We start from the raw sequence: 26,194 nt of genomic DNA, 5'->3' as shown, positions 1-26,194 counted from the left end.
GAAAAGATAAAAGCCTTTTAAAATTCGCAGCTCTATTAATGTGACTGGCCTCTTGACTTTTGCTATCATATTTTGGCCGAGATTTAGCGTTCTGTGATTCTATTCTCTTATTTGCAGGTTTACTGTTTCCTGGTCAAATAGGAGACGTGGGTCAATTCCACGCGTTCGTCCCCCTCAGAAGAAATGAATATATATCTTTTCATATAGAGCAGATTTATTTATTTATTTAGCACAGAAAATTGCTGATTAGCAATTAATTTATAAAAAATGTATCATTGGGTTAACAAATGAATTTTTTTGATTTTGTATTTAGAGAGAAAGAATAATCACTCGAGACTCGAGAAGAATATAATAAAAACAAAAGCAGGGATTTGAGGGTCAAATTGTAATTTTGTTCATCCGGAGAAAAACAAAAACTAAGGATTATTAGTGTGTAAAGCTGTCAGACCGTGTCATACCGAGCAAAATTCAGGAATCACGTTGATTTCCACGCAAAGATTTTCGGAGCTGACGGTGTCGTTGGTAACTGCCGCGCAAGACAGCATGTTTTACAAAAAAAAAAAAAAAAAAAAAAAATTAGGTAGCCATTCAAACCAGAAAATAATCAAAAGTCAATCTTTCCTCCTTGGTTTTATTGTATAATATCAAATAAAAATTAAACAAGAACCATATCACGAGGCTGTTTCATTCACTAGGGATTTAATAGTCATTTTTAGCCTTTTTAAGTATTCCAATCCTGAAATTATATTTTCTATCAGATCAGAAGATGTAACCAGATCTAAATAAATTTCATGTTCTTTAATAATTGACACAAATTCAGATCTGCGTTATGAGGGGCCCGCTTCCCCAAGCAGTAAAAAACTGCTTCAATTCCCTGCTGGCGGCATAGTCGATCGCCGACTTCCCCCCTGCGGTCCGGGCGTGGACGTCATCGACGCCCTGCTGGACCACCCAGCGACACACCTCCAGATCTCCGCCCTCCGCCGCGATGTGAAGCGAACTTTCTCTCCCTCTCCCCAGTTCGTGGATCATCCGCTCGTCCTTTTCGTGCACGAATTTGGCGCTGTCCAGCCGCTTCTCGGCCACGCAGAAATGCAGCAGGTTGAACCCGCCGCCGATTTTCACCCTGAAATCAGCGCCGAGCTCGAGCAGCTCTGCGGCGGCTGCGATATTCCCACATTCAAGAGCAAAGTGAAGCGGAGTTTTCCCCGATTATTAGATTAGAAATGCAAAGCTATATATACTCTGACTCATTCACCGAGCACACGATCCGACTAGGAATAAGCTGTGCCGCAGAGCAGTCCTTTTATTTGTGCAGGTTGCATATGTTCAACGTAATGATTTTGACAGAGACCATATCACTGCGCGGTCATGCGAGCTGTAGTTTAGAGATTACAACGATGGGGATTATTATCTTACACCTCTGCTCATTGTCAGCACTTATTCCGTGGGCTATGAGGTCAGCGGGTCCCGAGTGGTCGCAGAGGAACTTTGACCCAATGTGGCCATCTGTTTGCTTCTCCGCATTGAGGTTTTTACTGAAACATAACGCACAACTTATCAACATCTGCTACCCACAAGCACGATTAAAAGTGCTGATATGTGAGCAGTTCTGTTGATAAGTCAGTTATTTTTACTTTCGACTCATAATCAATTTGTGACTTTTCTAGAGCCTGAACAAAGATATAAAGAAAAGAAACCCATATTTATATGATTAAATGCGTCAATCTCGAAATTTGTTGCCAAAAAAGCGATGATCGACCTTTAAATTCTTCAACATTTAAGTAAAAAGGTAGCTAGATGACACGGGCTTAAATATGACAACTTGTAAAATTAATAGATCATTTTAGCATTTGAGGCAATGCATAAATTATAGATTCTTACCTTTTTCACCTAAAGTTTTTATGTTAAAATTCATTCTTCAGTAGCCATGTGATAAAATAAACAAGGAAATGATCGAGTCCACTTTACTTCCTTGCTTGCTTGCTCCGTTACAGTGTAGCTTGAGCTCTCGGCCGAGCTGATTGGGAAATTACAACCATGTTTGGGCGTTTCGCTGCCCCGTTGATTGTTTTTCTTCTTCTAAGAGGTTTGTCATAAATTGGAGTGCTCATAAAGTGTGGTCGTTAATCTTCAAAATGACCAGAACTCAACGGCACGAACGGATACGAGTTTGAAATTTGGAAAGATGGTGAGTTGCAGTCATGCGTCACTGACAAAACATCGGGTGGCACAGCAGGAACACCTAATAATCACCATAAATGCAAGTATTTTTTTATTTTTGTTGTTGTTGTCATGATGTCCATAATTATTTGAGGTAGTAAAATATTCGATTTGTCTCTGAAGCAAAATTGTGCGCTTACTTTTGTGTTTGTGGTTAGACAACAAGCTGTATTGAAACCAAATATTTTATCGGTTTAAAGAGCCACTATGAAACCACATTTTTCATTCCAATTCTGAGAGTTGAGTTAGGTGGGTTTATTATTCTTTCGATCGAGAAAATTGGTTGTATCGTGCGAGCAGAGGTGTAAAACAAAACGCACTTTGCTTTTGCTCGCTGTTGCGCTAGTGCGTCACCCTTCCGACGTCACAGCTGCCAATGCCGTGATATATGCTTGGGGGGTGACGCATGCGCACTAGCGACTAAAAGGTTCAAGCATTGCGCGCGCCAAAGCAACGTGCGTTTTGCTTTACGCCTCTGCTCGCACGTCACATAAATAATTTTATTGGAAAAATTATATGTACCCAACAATTTTAACTATCAGTTTATTATTTGGAATATGCAAAAATTTGGTTTCAGTGTGTCTTTCAGAAATAAAATAAAATCTGTTAACAGGTCGCATGCACAATGAAAAGTGCGGAAAAGCAACAGAAATTTGTCTCACTTCTTTCTTATTTTAGCCGTACCTAAGCATGCGGCGAATAATTTTTCGGGACAGTCTATTTTTCTTCCACGGCAATGTTGGGTTCGGTTCGAAGGACCTTTTTGTCGCACAGGGAAATCCTCCCATAAATAAGCGTTATCTTGGCAGGCTCCAGTAATCCGGATTTCGTGGTTTTACTCTTTTAGATGGTTACACTCCCGCTACATACGATTGCAATCTGGTGATGGAAAATGGATGTTCCTATTGGTTCAAGAGTGTTAATGGCTGGAAATACGAATTTAATACAGAGAAATCATCAGATCCTTTCCCGTTAGTCCGTGATTACCGTTGGCATGGTAAATAGTCTGAAATTCTGTTCTCCGGCTGTGTCAGGATTGCAGTCTCTAAATTTCAGATCTGCCGGTCTTCCCAACCAATGGAAAATATCAGGAAAAAATCAAAATCACACGACCGCACAGCTTCAAAATGCATTTTTCAATTTTGGATCGCGACGCTGCGCAGTTCCTTTTCACGGCCGATGAAACCCTGAGAAAAGGATTTAACGCTGTCATTGACGGATGGGGAACACAACATCGTTCTGTTTTGAGATCCTGTGATTTCATTCCTGATGTTGGGAGCGGTGTTCAAAATTGTGGAGAACCCTACAAAGATATAATGGTTGGTATTTAAACTGGTTATGAGAAGCCCACAAGGATTCGATATACTACGACAGACTAAGGAATTTAGGATTTTCAAACTAAAAGATGTTTATTTTTAACGGAATCAAGTTTGTATTGATTTTTTTAAATCCCTCTCCCCATAATAATTTCGCTTGTTTATTAATTGAAATTTTCAGGGGTTTTGTTTATTTTTGATTTTAAAAAAACCACTTATCTAGTTAAAAAACAAAGTGCCTCTCTTAAAAAAATTAAATTTTTCGTTGTGAAATTAAGAAATAAAAGATAAGTCCATTAGCTATTCCGAATTGAGGTCCAGAATCTAAAGAAAAAGTTTCAGCTGAAATAGCTAAAAGATCAACACGAAATCACTATAAACCAAATTTACCCACTTAAAATTACTTACTATGAACAATCTTACATATATATTAACTGAGATAATGCTTCATTGCCGTTAGTAAAAACATCGTTCTGTTTTGAGATCCTGTGATTTCATTCCTGATTACCAGGGCAGTGGTCAAAAGTGTGAAGATTTTACAAAAATTGTATCGGTTGGCATTTAAAATTATAAAGATAGTAAGCCCAGAAAGAAAACTTGCGTAAAAGGTCTACGCGGACAAAAAACGATAAAATACTATTATGTTGTTCAAATAAATATGAAAGTGATCGATACCGTTTCTAAGCAAAATAATGATTATTTCAAATATTATCTTCGCAAATTCATATTTCAAACTAGAGTCTTGCTTTTATCGCCAGGAAAGAAATTCGACTGCCTTTAACCCCCAACTCTAATATATGCGTGACTTTTTTTAGAATGAAAATGTTTTCTACAAAGGGAAGAGATGGGCGCATGCCACATTTGAAATTTCGTTTGATGGTCACAATCGTGAAGATGTCCTAAACGTAACGGGAAACAAGATACAAATTCACCACTTTCCCAGGTTTGCTAGCAACTATTCAAAATTGCTTTTCAATGAGTGATTGGTTTTTCGATTTATTGTGAGCGTGATTGAATTAGTTTTTAAGATTTCACAGCGCATCGTGGTCATCGTTATCATAAAAAGGTAAATTAAGAGGTGTATGAGAAGGGTCATTCATTTTAATAATGATTGCAATCATTTATATATTCGAGGGGCAATATTCAATGCAATATATCACTGCAACAAAAAACTCATATATCATATTACAAAAAATAAATTACTGCACGGGAATCCAATGTTCCATGTTAAATCTCTATGGAAAAGTGTCGAAAATTCTTCGTGAAAAATTGTATTTCAAACCAAACTTCTGCGCTGATTCAGAATTTGAGGTTTGATTTTGTTCTTGCGTCTAGAATAGGGTGTTTTCGGTTGGCAGTGTTGCGGGAAAATTGTGGATATGTTATATTCAACTTATATTCCGATTTTAATAAATCAAACATTTTTTGAATCCGCATTAATTTACTTCTTTCGCAGCTCTTCACAAAGTTTACGGGACTACCATCTCTCATTCAGGACGTACAGGGAAGGTCAATTCAAAATTCACAAATGTACGCTATTTAGATTTCTCTTGTTACTACCCAACTTATTTTTGCGAATTTCTTTCATGAATTGCTTACTTAGATGGAGTGCTACGTTCTTTGCATGCCAAGAGCTACTTGGAATTGCAAATTTGGAATGATTTTCCAAATGCGTTTTGTGTCGACATCGTGTACCTTACAAAAGAAAGCTTGGGAAGCAATACAAAAGCACTAACCTTAGAAGTGTGGGATGGACGTTACAATCAAGAATTCCCAATAAAAACAAGTGGAAAAATGGAGTGGATTGAGCAGAGAATTACTTCAACATCACTCACACTGAAAAAGGGTATGATAGTCTGGCTGGTGGCTCACTTTGCAGATCTCGTCATTGGAGGGATTAAATTCTGCAAAGAAGGTGAGTAATATTTTTTGAGAAAGTCGATTTTATTCAAAATATCAAAATAGAACCTACGGCGCCAATCGTGTCGAACTGCTATGCTTTTGGTGAAGAAAAAACAACGCTAGGCACCAACAAGAATCACTTCACAAACCGTATTTTGAAGGCTTCAATTTTTACATTTTTTGAATTAACTTATAATTTGTCTTTTAGTTTTGAATACTCTCAGCGATTGCAGAAAATTTGGAGGAGATTGTGCTGGATACCAACTGTGTAGCAATCATGAGAATGGTCTAAACTGTTCCTGCTTTGCTGGGTTTTCCGGAAAAAATTGCAACACTAGTAATGCTGTGCGTAAATTAAAATTTTTAAAATACCCTTAATATTTTTCAGCTTGTCAAGGCAAAAACTTTGGCTTGAACTGCGCTAGCACATCCAATAAACATTGTTTAAATGACGAAATCGACCGTGCTTACGGAGACTGCATCCGTGGGTGTGCACTTGGCTACGAACCCCCAAATTGTGAAAGTGGTTCGTATCCCGACCTTAAGCTCTTTGGTTTTTGAATCACCGTCAATATTTTTTAACAAAAAATATTTTGCACTGATTTTTCATTTCCATCATTCTTTTTTTACACATGGAAATTCATAATTTACGAATTTGCAAGAATTTCTATCTAATTATTACTATTATTGTTGTTTTTAATATATACTAATATATTTTCACGTGAAAAAATAAAGGACTGATAGAATGCAATGGAAGGAAGTTCGGCAGAAACTGCTCCCAGACTCACAATCGATTTTGTTTTCTTGAAAAATTTGTGAACATTGCTAAATTATCGCAACACGAAAAATTTTCAATATAATTGTTAGACAGGCCTCGCCATTCAAAACGAGACAAGTAAATTCCAGATTAGGAACACACGTGTCATTATTAAGAAAGCGTAATAAAATTGAACTAACGTTCGGCCAAAGAGAGCCTAAACAAGCCACCGAGCGTGTTTGTATGCGATTGAGCTCCTTCTCGTGCGATGAGAAAGCAAAACGATTGATATTAATTTAATGCAAAAACTAGACAGAAAATTAATCTTTTTTATTAATCACACGCAGTAAAAAAGGGATGCTACAAGAACATTAAAATTAAATGTAGATAAATACAAAACTCAAATTGGGCAGATGCTAGAAAATTTAGTTTGAAATATACGCAAATAAAGAGAAATTAAATGGAGCATGTCTTAGCAAATTGCTCTACCTGTGACTAAACCCTCAAACCCTGAAAATATTAAAAACATTCTCCTATGCAAAGTGCTAATCAATTACTAAATTTGTTTCCAGATCCAGTTTGGATTTCTGTATGAAGCTGCCAAACACTACTTGTCCTCCTTCGCCACCTATGGAAACTTCAAATGAGTGAATTAATCTATAAACACAACATTTTACTACACTTAACCATCAAGTAAAACCTTAGTTTTTTAAGTTTAATTAAATAATGAAATGCGCATTTAAAAATTAAAATTACAAATGTAAAGCTGACTCCGAAAATTTAGACAGTAAAATTCAGCACTTATAAAAAAACAAGTTAAATTCAAGGATTCGTTAAGGATAGAAAAAATAATTACGGATGAAAAGTTTTAGTACTACGAATAATGGAAGATCTTAGAAAATACAATTTTAATTATAGACACAACAAAACTACGCGTGAGGGAGAGAAAATTCTCCCTCAAAATTACAATGTTATTTGTTTGTTCATTAAATCATGCAAAAAAACATTTAATAATAATAAAGGAATTATCAACTATCAAGGTGGTTGCTTTATTGATAAAATTACCCATAATTAATGTAGACTAAGCAGGAAAAAGTTTTCAATTTTTAAAATCAGTCGCGACAAGAAACAGAAACACAATATTTGCGGCCAATCCCCCTTTCACGCGAGAGTTGCCCGCTATCGATAAGCTACTTCCGGGCTGAGCAAGTAGGGCCAAACGCGCACTAAGGAAATTCACAAATAATTATCCTTCACCCGTATAGATGGCAGCCTAATGCACATTATTCACTGAACAAGCGCTTCGCACTAGAGTTCCGAGTTGGGGCCAACTCGGATTCGCCCCCGAACCCGGACGCGGGCGGCGACCGCCGGTCGGGGGCGCGCCGGCGCCTGCGGCGCCGGAAATGCCAGGAAAACCGCCCCTGGGAGAGATATCGGGGTGGCCACCCTGAGAAAGGTCGCCGGGGTGGTTGGGGGGTGCGCGCGCTGGCGAGACGCGTCCGGGGAGGGGTCGCGCGCGAAAATCGCTCCGCCGGTCCAGTCGTTGGACGGGAAACACCTAGGCGCTCTGTTCGAGGGTTTCAGGTCGGGGGACCCTGAGAAAGGTCGACCGGTCGCGGCAGGTTAAAGTCCTTGGCGGGCTATTTCGAATGAGGGTTCACGGTCGACGCTGCGGCGAATACTCGAATTTTAGGGAAAAAATGAATTAAAATGTGCGAAATGCGCCTGCAGTGCACGATGCGCCGCTCGCGCGAATTAAAAACTCACTTTTTTGCACTCTAAGTGAGACGAAGGAAGCGAAATGAATCGTTGCCGCCGCTAAAATCGCGTAGTGAAAGTGCTCAGGGTGGACGACCTGAGGAAGGTTGGTGGTTTGAAATGCGGCTAGTCAACGCAATGCAGCGTCAAACATGATGGAAAACGCTGAAAACGCAATTAAATTCGGCATAGGAATCGATCTCAGGTCGGGGGACCCTGATGAAGGTCGTTTGGGCACGCCAGGTTGAAGTGTTCGGTGGGCACTTTCGAATGAGGGATCGCGGTCGACGCTGCGGCGAATACTCGAATTTTGGCAAAAATGAAACTATTTCAGGCGCTGCGTGTGCGCTGCTGTGCACACGTTTTTGCACACCAAAAACCCTTATAAAATCAATTTGGGCAGAGTTAGACCGCTAAAAATTTGGTTCCAGACAGGCGCGCACAAAGTCGTTTGTGTCCGATGGTCATATTCGAAAATCAGCGCCCGGCGGCTCCGCGGCGGCGCCGCGCGTATTTTCAGCCTGGCCATTGGCTTGCACGGCAAAACGCGGATATTCAATGCGCCGCCGTAATTCGCCTATAGCCCGGATTTCCGCCAATTTCGGTTTGCAGGGACTGTTTTCCGAGCGGAAGAGTATAGTATTGCAGTCGTGGCCGAAAAGAATTTTTTGCTGCCCGAAATCCGAATTCGAAATTCCAATGTTAAGCTTATGGGATGCGAAAAACCATTCCGCGCCGCGCGCCAAACCTATCTCCTCCCAGGTTTTTCATCCGATCAGGTGGACTTTAGTCTTAAAATGTTCGCAGATAAATTTCGCATCGATGATGGAGCCATTTTATTTATATTTTGCTTATATCCGGAGATATACCTGCCGAAAGGTACTCAGTGAACAAATGAGCAAATTTGCCCGTTTAATAACTTTTTTGCTATGGGGCGGGAAAATGTTTCCCGCACACCGTTGGCTTTGTCTACTCGTCGCCTGTTCTAATCTCGAGTTTGGGGGCCCTGGGGCCCATAGGGCCCCCGCTGGCGGGTCGCGAATATCGAAAAATCGCGTTTTGTACCTTTGAAAGGTCACCGTTTACCCTGAGGAGGTCGCACGGGCCTAAAACTCGCTGGGAGGTCTTAGGATGGGCACAATTAGACAATTTATGACTTCTGACTACCTTCTGCTACGTTTTGTATGTTTTCTCAGCCTGTAAAAATTAGAGAGTTAAATTTTTAAAACTGGAAACACGGATGTCAAGAAAGAAAAAATATGTAACTTTTGTAACAAAAATTTAGCCTTATCAATACTTAGTTCGATAACAACTTACGAATTTCTATTTTAGTGTAACCTACGTCATACAACTTGATAAGTCGTGTTTTATTTTTTAATCTTTCACACCAGTTGATTAAATTTTAACTTTATTTCCCATGACTCGTTTATTTTCTAGCGATTTGGCTTCACGGGACGAATGTCTAGCGTTTCAATGCAGTCCTCGGTGCGGAGGCAAGTGGCCCTTCAGTGGGCGTCCCTGTGCGGCCTGGTGCGCCCATGTCATCCGTTCGCGGTGTTATTGGGACCCGGGTTTCAGCATTCGTGCTAGTGCAGTGCGCGCCGCCTTTCCCCATCCACGAACAGGGATAAAAAGAGCAAAAAAAGTAACTCACAAGTCCTGACATATCATATTGAGAGATACGCTGCGGCAGCTTTTTGAGTAAGCTATTACTCTCCTATAGAAAATAATAAAGACATTCTTCTGTCGAGAGCCTAGCAGAAGTTTCCCTACAGATTGTAATTATGAAAATATCATTTTGTAAATCTGAGCATACATAAATTTCCTTATTATTTTTCACTTTTGCTTTCTCGAGTAACTTTGAGATAAAATACACAAGGAAATGATCGAGTCCACTTTACTTCCTTGCTTGCTTGCTCGATTACAGTGTAGCTTGAGCTCTCGGTCGAGCTGATTGGGAAATTACAACCATGTTCGGGCGTTTCGCTGCCCCGTTAATCGCTTTTCTTCTTCTAAGAGGTTAGTGATAAATTGGAGTGCTCATAAAGTGTGGTCGTTAATCTTCAAAATGATCAGAACTCAACGGCACGAACGGATACGAGTTTGAAATTTGGAAAGATGGTAAGTTGCAGTCATGCGTCACTGACAAAACATCGGGTGGCACAGCAGGAACACCGAATAATCACCATAAATGCAAGTATTTTTTGATTTTTGTTGTTGTTGTCATGATGTCCATAATTCTTTGAGGTACATAGTAAAATATTCGATTTGTCTCTGAAGCCCAATTGTGCGCTTACTTTTGTGTGTGTGGTTAGACAACATGCGGTATTGAAACCAATTTTTCTCGGTTTAAAGACCCAAAGAAACCACATTTTTTATTCCAATCGATTCTGAGGGTTGAGGTAGAAGGGTTTATTATTATTTCGATCGAGAAAATTGGTTGTATCGTGCGAGCAGAGGTGTAAAACAAAACGCACTTTGCTTTTGCTCGCTGTTGCGCCAGTGCGTCACCCTTCCGACGTCACAGCTGCCAATGCCGTGATATATGCTTGGGGGTGACGCTTGCGCAGTAGCGACTAAAACGTTCAAGCATTGCGCGCGCCAAAGCAACGTGCGTTTTTCTTTACGCCTCTGCTCGCACGTCACAAAAATAATTTTTTTGGAAAAATTATGTACCCAACATTTTCAACTATCAGTATATTAATTGGAATATATGCAAAAATTTGGTTTCAGTGTGTCTTTCGGAAATATAAAATAAAATATGTTAAGAGGTCGCATGCAAAATGAAAACTGCGGACTAAACGGACATGAACGATATATAGCAGTCTATTAGAAAAAAATTGAAGCTACAGAAATTTGTCTCACTTCTTTCTTATTTTAGCCGTACCTAAGCATGCGGCGAATAATTTTTCGGGACAGTTTATTTTTCATCTACGGCATTTTTGGGTTCGGTTCGAAGGACCTTTTTGTCGCACAGGGAAATCCTCCCATAAATAAGCGTTATCATGGCAGGCTCCAGTAATCCGGACTTCGTGGTTTTACTCTTTTAGATGGTTATTACTCTTCCAACACTCCCGCTACATACGATTGCAATCTGGTGATAGAAAAAAGATGTTTGCATTGGTCCAGGATTGGCTGGAAATACGAATTAAATACAGAGGAATCATCAGATTCTTTCCCGTTAGTCCGTGATTACCGTTGGCATGGTATATATTCTGAAATTCTATTCTCCGGCTGTGTCAGGATTGCAGTCTCTAAATTTCAGATCTGCCGGTCTTCCCAACCAATGGAAAATATCAGGAAAAAATCAAAATCACACGACCGCACAACTTCAAGATGCATTTTTCAATTTTGGCTACCGACTCTGCGCAGTTCCTTTTCACGGATGATCCAACCCTGAGAAAAGGATTTAACGCTGTCATTGATGGATGGGGAAAAAAAGCACATCGTTCTGTTTTGAGATCCTGTGATTTCATTCCTGATTACCAGGGCAGTGGTCAAATGTGTGGAGATTTTACAAAAATTGTATCGGTTGGTATTTAAAATTATAAAGATAGTAAGCCCAGAAAGAAAACTTACGTAAAAGGTCTACACGGACAACAAACGATAAAAATCTATTAAGTTGTTCGAATAAATATGAAAGTGATCGATACCGTTTCTAAGCAAAATAATGATTATTTCAAATATTATCTTCGCAAATTCATATTTCAAACTAGAGTCTTGCTTTTATCGCCAGGAAAGAATTTCGACTGCCTTTAACCCCCAACTCTAATATATGCGTGACTTTTCTTAGAATGAAAATGTTTTCTACCAAGGGAAGAGATGGGCGCATGCCACATTTGAAATTTCGTTTGATGGTCACAATCGTGAAGATGTTCTAAGCGTAACGGGAAACCAGATACAAATTCACCACTTTCCGAGGTTTGCTAGCAACTATTCAAAATTGCTTTTCAATGAGTGATTGGTTTTTCAATTTATTGTGAGAGTGATTGAATTAGTTTTTAAGATTTCACAGCGCATCGTGGTCATAAAAAGGTAAATTAAGAGGTGTATGAGAAGGGTCATTTATTTTAATAATGATTGCAATCATTTATATATTCGAGGGGCAATATTCAATGCAATATATCACTGCACCCCAAAACTCATATACCATATTACAAAAAAAATACTGCACGGGAATCCAATGTTCCATGTTAAACCTCTATGGAAAAAGTTTCGAAAATTCATCGTGAAAAAGTGACCAAACTTTTGCGCTGATTCAGAATTTGAGGTTTGATTTTGTTCTGGCGTCTAGAATAGGGTGTTTTTGGGTGGCAGTGTTGCGGGAAAATGGTGGATATGTTATATTCAACTTATATTCCGAATTTAATAAATCAAACATTTATTGAATCCGCATTAATTTACTTCTTTTCAGCTTTTACAGCTTTTCACGAAGTTTATGGTACTACCATCTCTCATTCAGAACAAACAGCGAAGGTCAATTCAAAATTCACAAATGTACGCTATACTCAATCTATTTTTGCGAATTTCTTTCATGAATTGCTTACTTAGATGGAGTGCTACGTTCTTTGCATGACGATGCCAAGAGCTACTTGGAATTGCAAATTCGGAATGATTTTCCAAATGCGTTTTGTGTCGACATCGTGTACCTTTCAAAAGAAAGCTTGGGAATTTATACAAAAGCACTAACCTTAGAAGTGTGGTATGGACGTTACTATGAAGAATTCCCAATAAAAACAAGTGGAAAAATGGAGTGGATTGAGCAGAGAATTACTTCAACATCATTCACACTGAAAAAGGGTTTGAAAGTCAAGCTGGTGGCTCACTTTGCAGATCTCGTCCTTGGAGGGATTAAATTCTGCAAAGAAGGTGAGTTATATTTTTTGAGAAAGTCGATTTTATTGAACATCTCAAAATAGAACCTACGGCGCCAATCATGTCGAACTGCAATGCTTTGGGTGAAGAAAAAACAACGCTAGGCACCAACAAGAATCACTTCACAAACCGTATTTTGAAGGCTTCATTTTTTCCATTTTTTGAATTTACATATAATTTGTATTTTAGTCCTGTATACTCTCAGCGATTGCAGAGAATTTGGAGGAGATTGTGCTGGATACCAACTGTGTAGCAATCAGGAGAATCATCTAAATTGCTCCTGCTTTGCTGGGTTTTCCGGAGAAAATTGCAGGGATTGTTCCCTAGGATACAAGAACCCGCCGAGATGCGTAGAAGGTAATGAAAAGAGCACATCCTATTGAAGCCTGGTAGTTCAATAGATCTGATTTGCACCCATTTTGAGGATGTCTATAGTACTCTTAATAAAAAAATGCATGTATCACAAGTCAAAAAGATTGAATTTGGGAAACGGCAACACAACACACTGAGGAGGAAACTGTGCCGCCGGACAGTTATTCAGTGCGGGGTTTCACGTTTTTCGTGAATCATGAAAGCCAAACATCATTGAAAAACATAAATTCACAAAATAATTGAACAGTATTTTATGCGATTAAATCATCATATATTTTGTTTAAAAGTGTGAATTTGAACTCTCTAGCCTCCTGGCGGCCGCAACAATTCACAATTTCCGGCAAACTCTCCAGTGAGATTCTGAGTAAAAACTGCATTGCCTCTCCAATGGGACAGTTTTTAAATGTTCTTCTTTCTTCTGAAATGGGCAGTGCTTAAGCAAAATGATATTAAATGACTATTATTTGTGCAACTGGAGAGCTACAAAACACGTGCGCCTTGGATGATAATGATAAATGATAAGCTCAGGGCCGAGGTGCTGCTTGAGTTGCACAATAATTACTTGCTTTATTAATTATTTGCTCTCACCAAATCACAATATAGAGTGAAATATACGTTTTTAATTTTATTTAAATGACTAGCGTGCACTGGAAACAGTTTTGGCAAACACTATGCTCACAAATCTCCAATGGACACTGCAAATATAGAGGCAATTATAATAGAGTGAATGGGAAGTGTCTTGGAGGCTGCGCCGCGGGATACATGCCAGACCCTGATGATTTATTCATTTTTTATTAAGATGAGCAGGGAACCATTTCTTTGAAATTATTATTTTGCTGAAAGTTAATTATTACTTTAAAATATTGATTTAGACAAGAAATGCATATTATTTAGAAACAACAACTATCCTGCTAATTTTGCCATAAAAGTGGCATCAAGCACTTTGGTTTGTGAATCACCATCAATATTTTTTAACGCTGATTTTTCATTTCCATCATTCCTTTTCTTACACATGGAAATTCATATTTTTACGAATTTGCAAGAATTTCTATCTAATTATTACTACATATTATTGTTTTAATATACACTTCTATATTTTCACATGAAAAAATAACGGACTGATAGAATGCAATGGAAGGAAGTTCGGCATAAACTGCTCCGAGACCCACAATCGATTTTGTTTCAACGAAAATTATAATCAAAGTGACGGAAGATGTCAAGGTGATTGCGTTGCCGGATATACTTACCCCGAATGCACGAACAGTAAAATAAGTTACCGCACCTTTGGATTGTTTTGAATATAAAAATCGAACTCTAGAAATTCAAACGGAAGTTCCAAAAATCAAGGAAATTGAATTGAATGCGATCGTTCTGGACCTGGCTGCGAGTTTAAGGGGAAAAGCAAGAGTCGACCGAATCTTGATTCAATACAGGGAAGTACGTGAGACAAAAATTTAAAATAATTTGTGCATGTTAAAATATTCAATTTCTTTTAGAAAGCAGAACTTGAATGGAGAAATGCAAGCGGAGCAGAGTTGATTCAAAGCAACCAACAGGAGTTTACCCTTTCAAATTTGACGCCAAATACCGATTACAACATAAGATTTGTCCTTTTTGAGACAGGCGCAGAGAAATACCCTCAAAATCTTTTTCCTGGAAAAGCGCTTGATTTTACAACTGATTGCAGGCCTCTTGGAAAGATAGTTTTATCCCATTAAATTAATTAGACTAATTAAACGTAATGAAACACAGATGATGCATTTATTGTGGTAGAAGGAACCAAGAGCAACACGTTTTCCATCAGCTTGAATGTCGGCTCTGCCGCAAAAGAGGAACTGTGCCGACCAATGTGGCTGACGGTGTTCTACAATGACACTGTTAAAGTTTTGGACGAACCGTTGGACGAAATCGACTTTCAGAAATCTGTTACTAACTGCAAACGTGGAGAGCACAAAATAGTGCTAAAAATAACAGACTCGTTGACACTCTATAGCAATTACACTTGTCCCTCCCAACGTAAGCCTATTTCCTCGATTTTATTCGGAAAAACTAAAACTATAGATATTTCAGTAAAAGAAGAAAACCACTTACGATTAGTGATCACCTCAATCATAACAATATTGGGAATTTTAACCACGCTCGCCACTCTCGCAGAAGTGTGGTTTTATTTAAGGAAATTGCAGAAATCTCGGCCAATAAACCATCTACCCAGCGTCCGATTTGTCACAAATTCGGATAATCTGAGAACTGATCGACAGGCTTTGCCACTCATAGAAGATCATGCTGCTGTCGTAATAGGAAGCAGGCCAAAGGATTCCAACTCAACAGAGGTTGAACGGTACTTGCTATCGGCCTTTGCACGAGTAAACTTCCTCAAGGACCAGTTCGAGGCAAAGATTTAAAATTTGTACTCAAAAAATTATTTAATTTTTTCTAATTATTAAGAAATTCCCGCTTGGACAAACTCAGTCCTGGGAGTGCGGCTCCAAACTGGAAAATAAGAGCAAGAATCGTTTCGCGAATTTTGCCGCTTACGACTCTTCCCGAGTGAAACTGGAGCTTCTTCCTGGAGATGTTCACTCCGACTACATCAACGCCAACTACGTGGACGTAATTTTTATGATATATATACATTTAATCTATATAACTTGATTTATTTCTAAGGGTTATGAACGGCCAAAAGCTTATATTGCGGCCCAAGGACCAACGGCAGACACTCTCGATGACTTTTGGCGAATGGTTTGGCAGGAAAAAGTATCGTTGATTGTTATGGTAACCAATCTAGTTGAACGTGGAAAGGTAAAAAAATGTTAAGCAAGAATGATAAATTGTATCTAAAAACTACTTTAAATACCAGGAAAAATGTGAGAAATACTGGCCCGAAGTAAACCAGGAAAAGAGACACGGCCGCGTGTCTGTTCGCACCATTAATGAGGAAATCAACGCCGACTTTATCACGAGAACTTTATTGGTTTCACTCTATGATACTAACAGACTCGTAAATAAATAGGTTAGTTTTTACAAATTAATCAATAATTAATCTGCTGAAGGTTCAACAACTTCACTACACGAGTTGGCCTGACAACGGAGTGCCGCTTTATCCACAGTCAATGGCTATGTTTGTCAAGAAAATGTTTGAACACAAAGATAAAAACCACCCGATATTGGTTCACTCAAGGTATTTTTCCAAAAATCATTTGTGACGGAACTACATTTTTTCTTAAACATTTCAGTGCTGGAGCGAAAAGAACAGGAACGGTTATTTTGATCGATGCTTGCATTCGAATGGTTCGATCGCACGGCCGTATCGACATCGTCAATATTTTTTCCCGAATGCGGTCTCAGAGAGTTAATTTAGTCGACAATTTGGTATAAATACCATCGATTTTGTTAAAAAAATAAAATAAAAATAAAATCTTCACAGACGCAATACGAGTTTGCACATCTGGTGCTCTTGGAGATAATTGCAAATCCAACATTTGTAATCAGTTGCGAGCATTTCAGTGATGAATACAAGAAGCTCAAGGCAATAAAAATGATTGATTAAATTTTATATTTAAAATTCATTTGAACGTTCTTTTAGGCAAACAACAAGAAGAACCTGAAGGAGAGCTTTTCCAAACTGAAAGTGATTTCCGAGAGAGATTTTCAGAGGGTGGAAACGCCTGTCAAAAACGAAACAGACAAGTGCAGAAACCCAGACTTTATTTCCTGTGAGTTATAAGCTATGCTAATTAATTTGCACATTTTCATTAATTCAACTGCCAGCATCAAACGCCATCGTTCGACTCTTTCCTTACGAAAACGTAGTGACCACGAGTTTTATCAACGCCGTCACCGTTGACGGATATCAGAAAGCCAAACAATTTATCGCGACGCAAGTGCCGATGAAAAACACAGTTGAAGATTTTTGGAGGATGATCGACCAGAACAACGTCAAAGAAATCGTCGTCCTCAACGAGCCGCATATTTCAGAAGTTAATAAATTTGCTAGTTTTTATCTTCCAGATTTTTAATCTAATTTTTCAGGGCGAATATCTTCCGTCGAAAGAACGCCGGTTTACCTTTGGAAAACTCAGAATTATTTTGAATGATTTTGAAGATGGAAAGAAGTTCAAAACTCTGAATGTGCAACTTAATACGGTAACCATTTATGCGTAGTCTTTTTTCGTGATCAAAATTAATTATTTTTAGAGGGGAATACGCAAAAATGTGAGCGTGAAAATGGCCTACGACTGGAAGCCCGGGAAGGTCACCCCGCCAAACACGGAATTGCTCATTGAGCTCTGGGATAGTTTGAAAATGACCAATGATAAAGACGTCATCACCGTTGTTTGCCAGTAAGTGACGAATTTCCCTTAGCAAATTGAAGAAATAAGTAAATTAAAATCGCTCTCTGATTAGTGACGGAGTGACGGCGTGCGGCCTTTTCCTCGGCATTGGTTTCGTGATCGAAAAAATCAAGTTGGAGAACAAGGTCGACGTCGGACTGGCGGTTCGAACTCTGAGGAAATCCAGACCAGCGTTTCTTTCCTCAGAAGTGAGATATTTAAATAATTTATTTCATTTTATGTTGATAAATCGAAGTGTGTTTGGAATATCTGTTATCGGCCACCGCGGTAGGTCGTGTGCGCCTGCCAAACAGACTTCCGGCTTACAATTAACAATACTTTCAAAATGCAGTGATTACATAGGAAAAACTGCAGCTTAGAAAATGAGATTTTTGTGTGGTTCTTGAAAAATTGGTGAACATTGCTAAATTATCGCAACAAGAAAAATTTTCAATATAATTATTAGACAGGCGTCGCCATTCAAAACGAGACAAGTAAATTTCACATTAGGAACACTCGTGTCGTTATTAAGAAAGCGTAATAAAATTGAACTAACGTTCGGCCAAAGAGAGCCTAAATGAGCCACCGAGCGTGTTTATATGCGATTGAGCTTCTTCTCGTGCGATGAGAAAGTAAAACGATTGATATTATTAATTTAATGCAAAAACTAGACAGAAAATTAATCTTTTTTATTAATCTAGCCTATCACACGCAGTAAAAGAGAGATGCTACTAGAACATTAAAGATAAATGTAGATAAATACAAAACTCAAATTGGGCAGATGCTAGAAAATTGAGTTTGAAATTTACGCAAATAAAGATGGAGTAAAAAATAAAGGTGGAGCATGTCTTAGCAAATTGCCCTACCTGTGACTAAACCCTCAAACCCTGAAAATATTAAAAACATTCCCCTATGCAAAGTGCTAATCAATTACTAAATTTGTTTCCAGATCCAGTTTGGATTTCTGTATGAAGCTGCCAAACACTACTTGTCCTCCTTCGCCACCTATGGGAACTTCAAATGAGTGAATTAATCTATAAACACAACATTTTATTACCCTTCTTTACCTTAATCACATTTTTAACCCTAAACATCAAGTAAAACTTTAGTTTTTAAGTTTAATTAAATAATGAAATGCGCATTTAAAAATTAAAATTACAAATGTAAAGCTGACTCCGAATATTTAGACAGTAAAATTCAGCACTTTTAAAAAACAAGTTAAAGTCAAGGATTCGTTAAGGATAAAGAAAATAATTACGTATGAATAGTTTTAGTACTACAAATAATGGAAGATCTTATAAAATACAATTTTAATTATATAGACACAACTTAAGTACGCGTGAGGGACAGAAAATTCTCCCTCAAAATTACAATGTTATTTGTTTGTTCATGAAATCATGCAAAAAAACATTTATTAATACTAATAATAAAGGAATTATCAACTGTCAAGGTGGTTGCTTTATTGATAAAATTACCCATAATTAATTTAGACTAAGCAGGAAAAAGTTTTCAATTTTTAAAATCAGGCGCGACAAGAAACAGCAACACAATATTTGCGGCCAATCCCCCTTTCACGCGAGAGTTGCCCGCTATCGATAAGCTACTTCCGGGCTGAGTAAGTAAGGCCAAACGCGCACTACATAAGGAAATTCACAAATAATTATCCTTCACCCGTACAGATGGCAGCCTAATGCACATTATTCACTGAACAAGCGCTTCGCACTAGAGTTCCGAGTTGGGGTTAACTCGGGGGCGGGGGCCAACTCGGATACGCCCCCTAACCCGGACGCGGGCGGCGACCGCCGGGCGGGGGCGCGCCGGCGCATGCGGCGCCGGAAACGCCAGGAAAACCGCCTCTGGGAGAGATCTCGGGGTGGCCACCCTGAGAAAGGTCGCCGGGGTGGTTGGGGGGTGCGCGTGCTTGCGAGACGCTTCCGGGGAGGGGTCGCGCGCGAAAATCGCTCCGCCGGTCCAGTCTTTGGACGGGAAACACCTAGGCGCTCTGTTCGAGGGTTTCAGGTCGGGGGACCCTGAGAAAGGTCGACCGGTCGCGGCAGGTTAAAGTCCTTGGCGGGCTATTTCGAATGAGGGTTCACGGTCGACGCTGCGGCGAATACTCGAATTTTGGCAAAAAAATGAATTATAAAATGTGTCTTTGCGCTGGGCAAATTGCGCCGCTCGCGCGAATTCAAAACGCACTTTTATGCACTCTAAGTGAGACGAAGGATGTGATATGAATCGTTGCCGCCGCTAAAATCGCGTAGTGAAAGTGCTCAGGGTTGGCGACCTGTGGAGGTTGGTGGTTTGAAATGCGGCTAGTAGACGTAATGCAGCGTTAAACATGCTGGAAAACGCTGAAAAAGCAATTAAATTCGGCCTGGGAATCGATCTCAGGTCGGGGAACCCTGATGAAGGTCGTTTGGGCACGCCAGGTTGAAGTGCTCGGCGGGCACATTCGAATGAGGGGTCGCGGTTGACGCTGCGGCGAATACTCGAATTTTGGCAAAAATATAACTATTTCAGGCGCTGCGTGTGCGTTGCTGTGCACACGTTTTGCACACCAAAAACCGAAAAACCGTTATAAAATCAATTTGGGCAGAGTTAGACCGCTAAAAATTTGGTTCCGGACAGGCGCGCACGCAGTCGTTTGTGTCCGATGGTCAAATTCGAAATTGAGCGCACGGCGGCTCCGTGGCGCCGCCGCGCGTATTTTCAGCCTGCGGCCATTTGCGTGCACGGCAAAACGCGGATATTCAATGCACCGCCGTAATTCGCCTATGGCCCGAATTTCCGCCAAAATCGGTTTGCAGGGACTGTTTTCCGAGCGGAAGAGTATAGTATTGCAGTCGTGGCCGAAAAGCATTTTTTGCTGCCTGAAATCGGAATTCGAAATTCCCATGTTAAGCTTAGGGGATGCGAAAAACCCTTCCGCGCCGCGCGCTAAACCTATCTCCTCCCAAGTTTTTTCATCCGATCAGGTCGAATTTGGTCTTAAAATGTTTGCAGATAAATTGCACATCGATGATGGAGCCATTTTATTTACATTTTGCTTATATCCAGAGATATACCTGCCGAAGGGTACTCAGGTAACAAATGGGCAAATTTGCCCGGTTAATAGCTTTTTTGCTATGGGGCGGGAAAATGTTTCCCGCACACCGTTGGCTTTGTCTACTCGTCACCTGTTCTAATCTCGAGTTTGCCCTGGGGCCCATAGGGCCCCCGCTGGGGGAGCCGCGAATATCGAAAAATCGCGTTTTGCACTTTTGAAAGGTCACCGTTTACCCTGAGGAGGTTGCATAGACAATTTATGACTTCTGACTACCTTCTGCTACGTTTTGTATGTTTTCTCAGCCTGTAAAAAAATTAGAGAGTTAAATTTTTAAAAATGGAAACACGGATGTCAAGAAAGAAAAAATATGTAGCTTTTGTAACAAAAATTTAGCCTTATCAATACTTAGTTCGATAACAACTTACGAATTTATATTTTAGTGTAACCTACGTCATACAACTTGATAAGTCGTGTTTTATTTTTTAATCTTTCACACCAGTTGATTAAATTTAAACTTTATTTCCCATGGCTCGTTTATTTTCTAGCGATTTGGCTTCACGGGACGAATGTCTAGCGTTTCAATGCAGTCCTCGGTGCGGAGGCAAGTGGCCTTTGAGTGGGCTGGGTCCCTGTGCGGCCTGGTGCGCCCATGCTATCCGTTCGCGGTGTTATTCGCACCCGGGTTTCAGCATTCGTGCTAGTGCAGTGCGCGCCGCCTTTCCCCGTCCACGGACAGGGATAAAAAGAGCAAAAAAAAGTAACTCACAAGTCCTGACGATTCTTATTGAGAGATACGCTGCGGCAGCTTTTTGAGTAAAATCTATTACTCTCCTATAGAAAATAATTAATACATTCTTCTGTCGAGAGACAAACAGAAGTTTCCCTACAGATTGTAATTATGAAAATATCATTTTGTAATTCTGAGCATACATAAATTTCCTTATTATTTTTCACTTATTGCTTTTTTGTTAAAATTCATGCTCGAGTAACTTTGAGATAAAACACACAAGGAAATGATCGAGTCCACTTTACTTCCTTGCTTTTGCTTGCTCCGTTACAGTGTAGCTTGAGCTCTCGGCCGAGCTGATTGGGAAATTACAACCATGTTTGGGCGTTTCTCTGCCCAGTTGATTGTTTTTCTTCTTCTAAGAGGTTAGTGATAAATAGGAGTGTTCCTAAAGTGTGGTCGTTAATCTTCAAAATGATCAGAACTCAACGGCACGAACGGATACGAGTTTGAAATTTGGAAAGATGGTGAGTTGCAGTCATGCGTCACTGACAAAACATCGGGTGGCACAGCAGGAACACCGAATAATCACGATAAATGCAAGTATTTTTTGATTTTTGTTGTTGTTGTCATGATGTCCATAATTATTTGAGGTAGTAAAATATTCGATTTGTCTCTGAAGCCCAATTGTGCGCTTACTTTTGTGTGTGTGGTTAGACAACATGCGGTATTGAAACCAAATTTTCTCGGTTTACAGACCCACTGAAACCACATTTTTTTGTTCCAATCGATTCTGAAGGTTGAGGTAGAAGGGTTTATTATTATTTCGATCGAGAAAATTGGTTCTATTGTGCGAGCAGAGGTGTAAAACAAAACGCACTTTGCTTTTGCTCGCTGTTGCGCCAGTGCGTCACCCTTCCGACGTCACAGCTGCCAATGCCGTGATATATGCTTGGGGGTGACGCTTGCGCAGTAGCGACTAAAAGGTTCAAGCATTGCGCGCGCCAAAGCAACGTGCGTTTTGCTTTACGCCTCTGCTCGTACGTCACATAAATAATTTTATTGGAAAAATTTATGTACCCAACATTTTCAACTATCAGTATATTAATTGGAATATGCAAAAATTTGGTTCCAGTGTGTCTTTCGGAAATAAAATAAAATCTATTATCACATGCAATATGAAAACTGCGGACGCAACGGACAGGAACAATATATAGAAGTCTAATAGAAAAAAAATTGAAGCAACAGAAATTTGTCTCACTTCTTTCTTATTTTAGCCGCACCTAAGCACACGGCGAATAATTTTTCGGGACAGTTTATTTTTCTTCCACGGCAATGTTGGGTTCGGTTCGATGACCTTTTTGTCACACAGGGAAATCATCCCATACATAAGTGTTATCTTGGCAGGCTCCAGTAATCCGGATTTCGTGGTTTTACTCTTTTAGATGGTTATTACTCTTCCAACACTCCCGCTACATACGATTGCAATCTGGTGATAGAAAATGGGTGTGTCTATTGGTTCAAGAGTGTTAATGGCTGGAAATACGAATTTAATACAGATAAATCATCAGATCCTTTCCCGTTAGTCCGTGATTACCGTTGGCATGGTAAATAGTCTGAAATTCTGTTCTCCGGCTGTGTCAGGATTGCAGTCTCTAAATTTCAGATCTGCCGGTCGTCTCCACCAATGGAAAATATCAGGAAAAAATCGAAATCACACGACCGCACAGCTTCAAAATGCATTTTTCAATTTTGGCTAGCGACTCTGCGCAGTTCCTCTTCACGGATAATCCAACCCTGAGAAAAGGATTTAACGCTGTCATTGACGGATGGGAAACACAACATCGTTCTGTTTTGAGATCCTGTGATTTCATTCCTGATGTTGGGAGCGGTGTTCAAAGTTGTGGAGGTTTTACAAAAATTAAATCGGTTGGTATTTAAAATTATAAAGATAGTAAACCCAGAAAGAAAACTTGCGTAAAAGGTCTACACGGATTAAGTTGTTCAAATAAAAATGAAAGTGATCGTTTCTAAGCGCAATAATGATTATTTCAAATATTATTTTCGCAATTTCATATTTCAAACTAGAGTCTTGCTTTTATCGCCAGGAAAGAAATTCGACTGCCTTTAACCCCCAACTCTAATATATGCGTGACTTTTCTTAGAATGAAAATGTTTTCTACAAAGGGAAGAGATGGGCGCATGCCACATTTGAAATTTCGTTTGATGGTCACAATCGTGAAGATGTCCTAAACGTAACGGGAAACAAGATACAAATTCATCACTTTGCCAGGTTTGCTAGCAACTATTCAAAATTGCTTTTCAATGAGTGCTTGGTTTTTCAATTTATTGTGAGCGTGATTGAATTAGTTTTTAAGATTTCACAGCGCATCGTGGTCATCGTAATTAAATAGGTAAATTAAGAGGTGGATGAGAGAAGGGTTATTTATTTTAATAATGATTGCAATCATTTATATATATTCGAGGGGCAATATTCAATGTTCAAAAAGAAACGATGGATCGGTGGGATCGAAATTTCAATGGCAAGAGTCGTTCAGAAACTGACAGTTTTGTTGGTGAAATATTCAACCATTTTGGATGAGCGCCTTCATCACTGCACCCCAAAATCCATATTCCATATTAAAAAATGCCTGCACGGGAATCCAATGTTCCATGTTATATCTCTATGGAAAAGTTTCGAAAATTCATCGTGAAAAGTGTATTTTAGACCACACTTTTGCGCTGATTCAGAATTTGAGATTTGATTTTGTTCTGGCGTCTAGAATAGGGTGTGATCGGTGTGCAGTGTTGCGGGAAAATGGTTGATATGTTATATTCAACTTATATTCCAAATTTAATAAATCAAAAAATTTTTGAAACCGCATTAATTTACTTCTTTTGCAGCTCTTCACAAAGTTTATGGAACTACCATCTCTCATTCAGAACAAACAGCGAAGGTCAATTCAAAATTCACAAATGTACGCTATACTCAATCTATTTTTGCGAATTTCTTTCATGAATGCTTACTTAGATGGAGTGCTACGTTCTTTGCATGCCGATGCCAAGCGCTACTTGGAATTGCCAATTTGGAATGATTTTCCAAATGCGTTTTGTGTCGACATCGTGTACCTTACGAAAGAGAGCTTGGGAAGTAATAAAACAGCACTAACCTTAGTAGTGTGGGATGGACGTTACAATCGAGAATTCCCAATAAAAATAAGTGGAAAAATGGAGTGGATTGAGCAGAGAATTACTTCAACATCATTCACACTGAAAAAGGGTTGGAATGTCAGGCTGGTGGCTCACTTTGCAGATCTCGTCCTCGGAGGGATTAAATTCTGCAAAGAAGGTGAGTAATATATTTTGAGAAAGTCGATTTTATTCAAAATCTCAAAATAGTACCTACGGCGCCAATCATGTCGAATTGCAATGCTTTGGGTGAAGAAAAAACAACGCTAGGCACCAACAAGAATCACTTCACAAACCGTATTTTGAAGGCTTCAATTTTTCCATTTTTTGAATTTACATATAATTTGTATTTTAGTCCTGTATAATCTCAGCGATTGCAGAAAATTTGGAGGAGATTGTGCTGGATACCAACTGTGTAGCAATCAGGAGAATCGTCTAAACTGTTCCTGCTTTGCTGGGTTTTCCGGAAAAAATTGCTACACTAGTAATGCTGTGCGTAAATTAAAATTTTTAAAATACACTTAATATTTTTCAGCTTGTCAAGGCAAAATCTTTGGCTTGAACTGCGCTAGCAAATCCAATAAACATTGTTTAAATGACGAAATCGACCGTGCTTACGGAGACTGCATCCGTGGGTGCGCACTTGGCTACCAATCCCCAGATTGTGAAAGTGGTTTGTATCCCGACTTTTGGCTGGTCAAAAAATTGTTATATTGATTGCACGAATATTCTGATAATTTTCGTCGTACAATCTAAAACTTTAACATCAATTTTAGGTCCTTAAATCTTTTATTTGTTTGAATAATTATATAGAATGCACTGGAGGATTTTTCGGGCAGGACTGCGCTGAATTTTCTCCCTCCAAATGTTTAGATGGGACATTCGATCCAATAAATGGAAAATGTAAAGGGGGTTGTTCCCTAGGATACAAGAACCCACCGAGATGCGTAGAAGGTAATGAAAAGAGCACATCCTATTGAAGCTTGGTAGTTCAATAGATCTGATTTGCACCCATTTTGAGGATGTCTATAGTACTTTTAATAAAAAATGAATGTATCACAAGTAAAAAAGATTGAATTTGGGAAACGGCAACACTGAGGAGGAAACTGTGCCGCCGGACAGTTTTTCAGTGCGGGGTTCCACGTTTTTCGTGAATCATGAAAGCCAAACATCGTTGAAAAATATAAAGTCACAAAATAATGGAACAGTATTTTATGCGATTAAATCAACATATATTTTATTTAAAAGTGTGAATTTGAACTGGCGGAGTAGGAGTTATTTATAGATATTTCGTGGTCATTTATTGGACTAACAGTCCTCATAGATTTAATTTTGTGAAATTACAATGTAATTATTGAGGGACAGTTTCTGAATTAAGCATTAAATCAGCAAAAATAATAATAAATTTACTGATTTATATCACTCGTAGGCTGCCAGGGCAACACTTATGGAGTTAATTGCTCTCAAATTTCCACGAAAAAATGCATGTACTACGGAATCAACCCCGTTGATGGAAACTGTCTACATGGATGCGCAGAGGCAGTAATATTCCCCCAGTGTATCGAGGGTTTGTATCTCAATCATTCTCCTGTTCTAAGTTGATATGATTTGGTAATATGATTTATTCATTTTTTATTAAGATGAGCAGGGAACCATTTCTTTGAAATTATTATTTTGCTGAAAGTTAATTAT

At 39.2% G+C, this 26,194-nt stretch overlaps 2 protein-coding genes across 3 annotated transcripts; both read left to right on the top strand.

Annotated features, from left to right (window-relative positions):
- The first annotated feature begins 4,903 nt into the window (after nt 1–4,903).
- LOC135944354 (uncharacterized) lies at nt 4,904–7,188 on the top strand. Of its 2 annotated transcripts, XR_010575319.1 has the most exons (6): nt 4,904–5,069; nt 5,143–5,454; nt 5,505–5,591; nt 5,650–5,778; nt 5,830–5,967; nt 6,771–7,188. XR_010575319.1 is itself a non-coding variant. In XM_065491219.1 (5 exons), the coding sequence occupies exons 1-5, from the start codon at nt 5,334–5,336 to the stop codon at nt 6,791–6,793; spliced, it is 498 nt and encodes a 165-aa protein (XP_065347291.1). In that variant the 5' UTR covers nt 5,124–5,333; the 3' UTR covers nt 6,794–7,188. The 2 variants fall into 2 exon arrangements, 1 of the variants encoding a protein (XP_065347291.1); XM_065491219.1 differs by lacking the exon at nt 4,904–5,069 and having other exon boundaries at nt 5,124–5,454.
- Nucleotides 7,189–12,707: 5,519 nt separating this feature from the next.
- LOC135942174 (receptor-type tyrosine-protein phosphatase T-like) lies at nt 12,708–18,799 on the top strand. Its single transcript, XM_065488163.1, has 14 exons — nt 12,708–12,828; nt 14,959–15,131; nt 15,652–15,816; nt 15,871–16,005; nt 16,064–16,204; nt 16,257–16,384; nt 16,440–16,575; nt 16,631–16,732; nt 16,790–16,919; nt 16,975–17,183; nt 17,236–17,349; nt 17,401–17,546; nt 17,611–17,746; nt 18,487–18,799. Exons 1-14 carry the CDS (start codon nt 12,708–12,710, stop codon nt 18,559–18,561), a joined length of 1,911 nt encoding a protein of 636 aa, XP_065344235.1. The 3' UTR covers nt 18,562–18,799.
- Nucleotides 18,800–26,194: the final 7,395 nt, after the last annotated feature.

The sequence above is a fragment of the Cloeon dipterum genome, chromosome 4, assembly GCF_949628265.1.
Source record: "Cloeon dipterum chromosome 4, ieCloDipt1.1, whole genome shotgun sequence".
Lineage (NCBI taxonomy): Eukaryota > Metazoa > Arthropoda > Insecta > Ephemeroptera > Baetidae > Cloeon > Cloeon dipterum.
The sequence above is the reverse complement of the archived record's forward strand: the minus strand, read 5'-3'. Positions and strand labels throughout refer to the sequence as shown.